Source organism: Austrofundulus limnaeus, unplaced genomic scaffold, assembly GCF_001266775.1.
Source record: "Austrofundulus limnaeus strain Quisiro unplaced genomic scaffold, Austrofundulus_limnaeus-1.0 Scaffold140, whole genome shotgun sequence".
Taxonomy (NCBI): Eukaryota; Metazoa; Chordata; class Actinopteri; order Cyprinodontiformes; family Rivulidae; genus Austrofundulus; species Austrofundulus limnaeus.
The window spans coordinates 1,143,836-1,145,184 of NW_013952542.1; the positions used below are offsets into that span (position 1 = coordinate 1,143,836).

At 41.7% G+C, this 1,349-nt stretch overlaps 1 protein-coding gene across 4 annotated transcripts in view; it reads right to left on the reverse strand.

The window, feature by feature from the left end:
- Positions 1-1,349, reverse strand: part of chd3 (chromodomain helicase DNA binding protein 3) — a gene marked incomplete at its 5' end in the record, with an annotated part of 53,635 nt that overhangs the window by 10,800 nt on the left and 41,486 nt on the right. For all 4 annotated transcript variants that reach the window (XM_014016194.1, XM_014016191.1, XM_014016192.1 and 1 more), the window contains 1 exon segment: positions 55-218. In XM_014016194.1, the coding sequence (XP_013871648.1) occupies positions 55-218 (164 nt within the window).

Here is a 1,349-nt window from a genome sequence, read left to right on the forward strand (position 1 = left end):
GTGTGTGTGTGTGTGTGTGTGTGTGTGTGTGTGTGTGCGCGCGCGTGCGCTGACCAGGGGTGTGTGCGTCTCCGTGCCCTTGCTGGCGAGTCGGCTGAGGATGCTCCTCTCAGACATCTGCAGGCGGGCGGCGATGGGCGGGACTCTGGAGAGCGTGGCCGGTAGCCGAGTCACGTCGGCCTTCATGTCACTCAGCAGCTCCTCCAGCTGGTTCAAGACTGCGGGCAGGACAAACGCCATGACAGAGGRACAGGAAGGGGCGCCGCGAAGGGGGGGTCGACAGAGGGGAGGGCAACGGTCACCACAAAAATTACAATGAATGTTTTTTTTTTATTTATTTCATTCTAGAAACCTGCTTACTGCTGTCACTCTTACTATGGCTATCACTAAATAAATCTTCTGATGTTCTTAGAGGAAATGCTCCAGGCTGCACCTGAACTGCTACAGCTAGCTGCTAATGCATGTGCTYGTCAAATAATCAGAGAATCCAACGGTAAGTAAAAAGTTGGCAGTAAAAGAAAAAGTTTTCAAAATACTGTTCACCCAATGCTATTTGGTACTGGCCCCACTTGGACTTGCCTTTAGCTCATCATTTTGGTCCAAATTAAGTTACCAGGGTGAGCCGCCATATTGGATCAAGGTCAAGTTTTTTCAAGAATAGGCCCACCTCACCCAGCATCTGCTGGGATATTCAGATGTYATTTTCCCTTCTGAAATCAAATGGGTGTCCTGCGACTTTTGACTCAMCCTGTAGTTCTCCAAGCTGTTTTTCAAAGAGCTATCTGCAACAGGTAAGATATTAATGGTTCATAACCTCTCYACAGAAACTCCACTTTGAAAGATTTTTAGTATCAATTTAAAATTTACTGAATAATAACACCAATATATCATATTTTAAACTCTTTTTTTACATGTAGGTGATGTTAAAAACTATTTAATAAACATTTACTTCAACTATAAGAACCAGACTAAAAATACTGCTGTTTATATTTTATAAACTAAATATAGTTTATTGTTGCTGTATTATTTATGCTGCAAATCACTCTGGGTGATGCACCCTTATACACACACACACATACTATATTAGGAGTGCAACGATACAGGAAATTCACAGTTCGGTTCGATACTTTAGTCTCACGGTTCAATATTTTTTCGATACAAAAAAAGAGAAATTTCCATGCCCCTTTTAACTTGTAATTTATTTATGTTAACTATGAACATTTGTTTAACCTCAAAAGTACAGTTTTTTAATTAAATTTTGCTGAAACAGCAAGTTTCTCAGTGGATCTGCGCTCAAAAATGCAGCCTAGGTGGAGTAGTCGAACACAGATCCACTGATCCTTCAACAC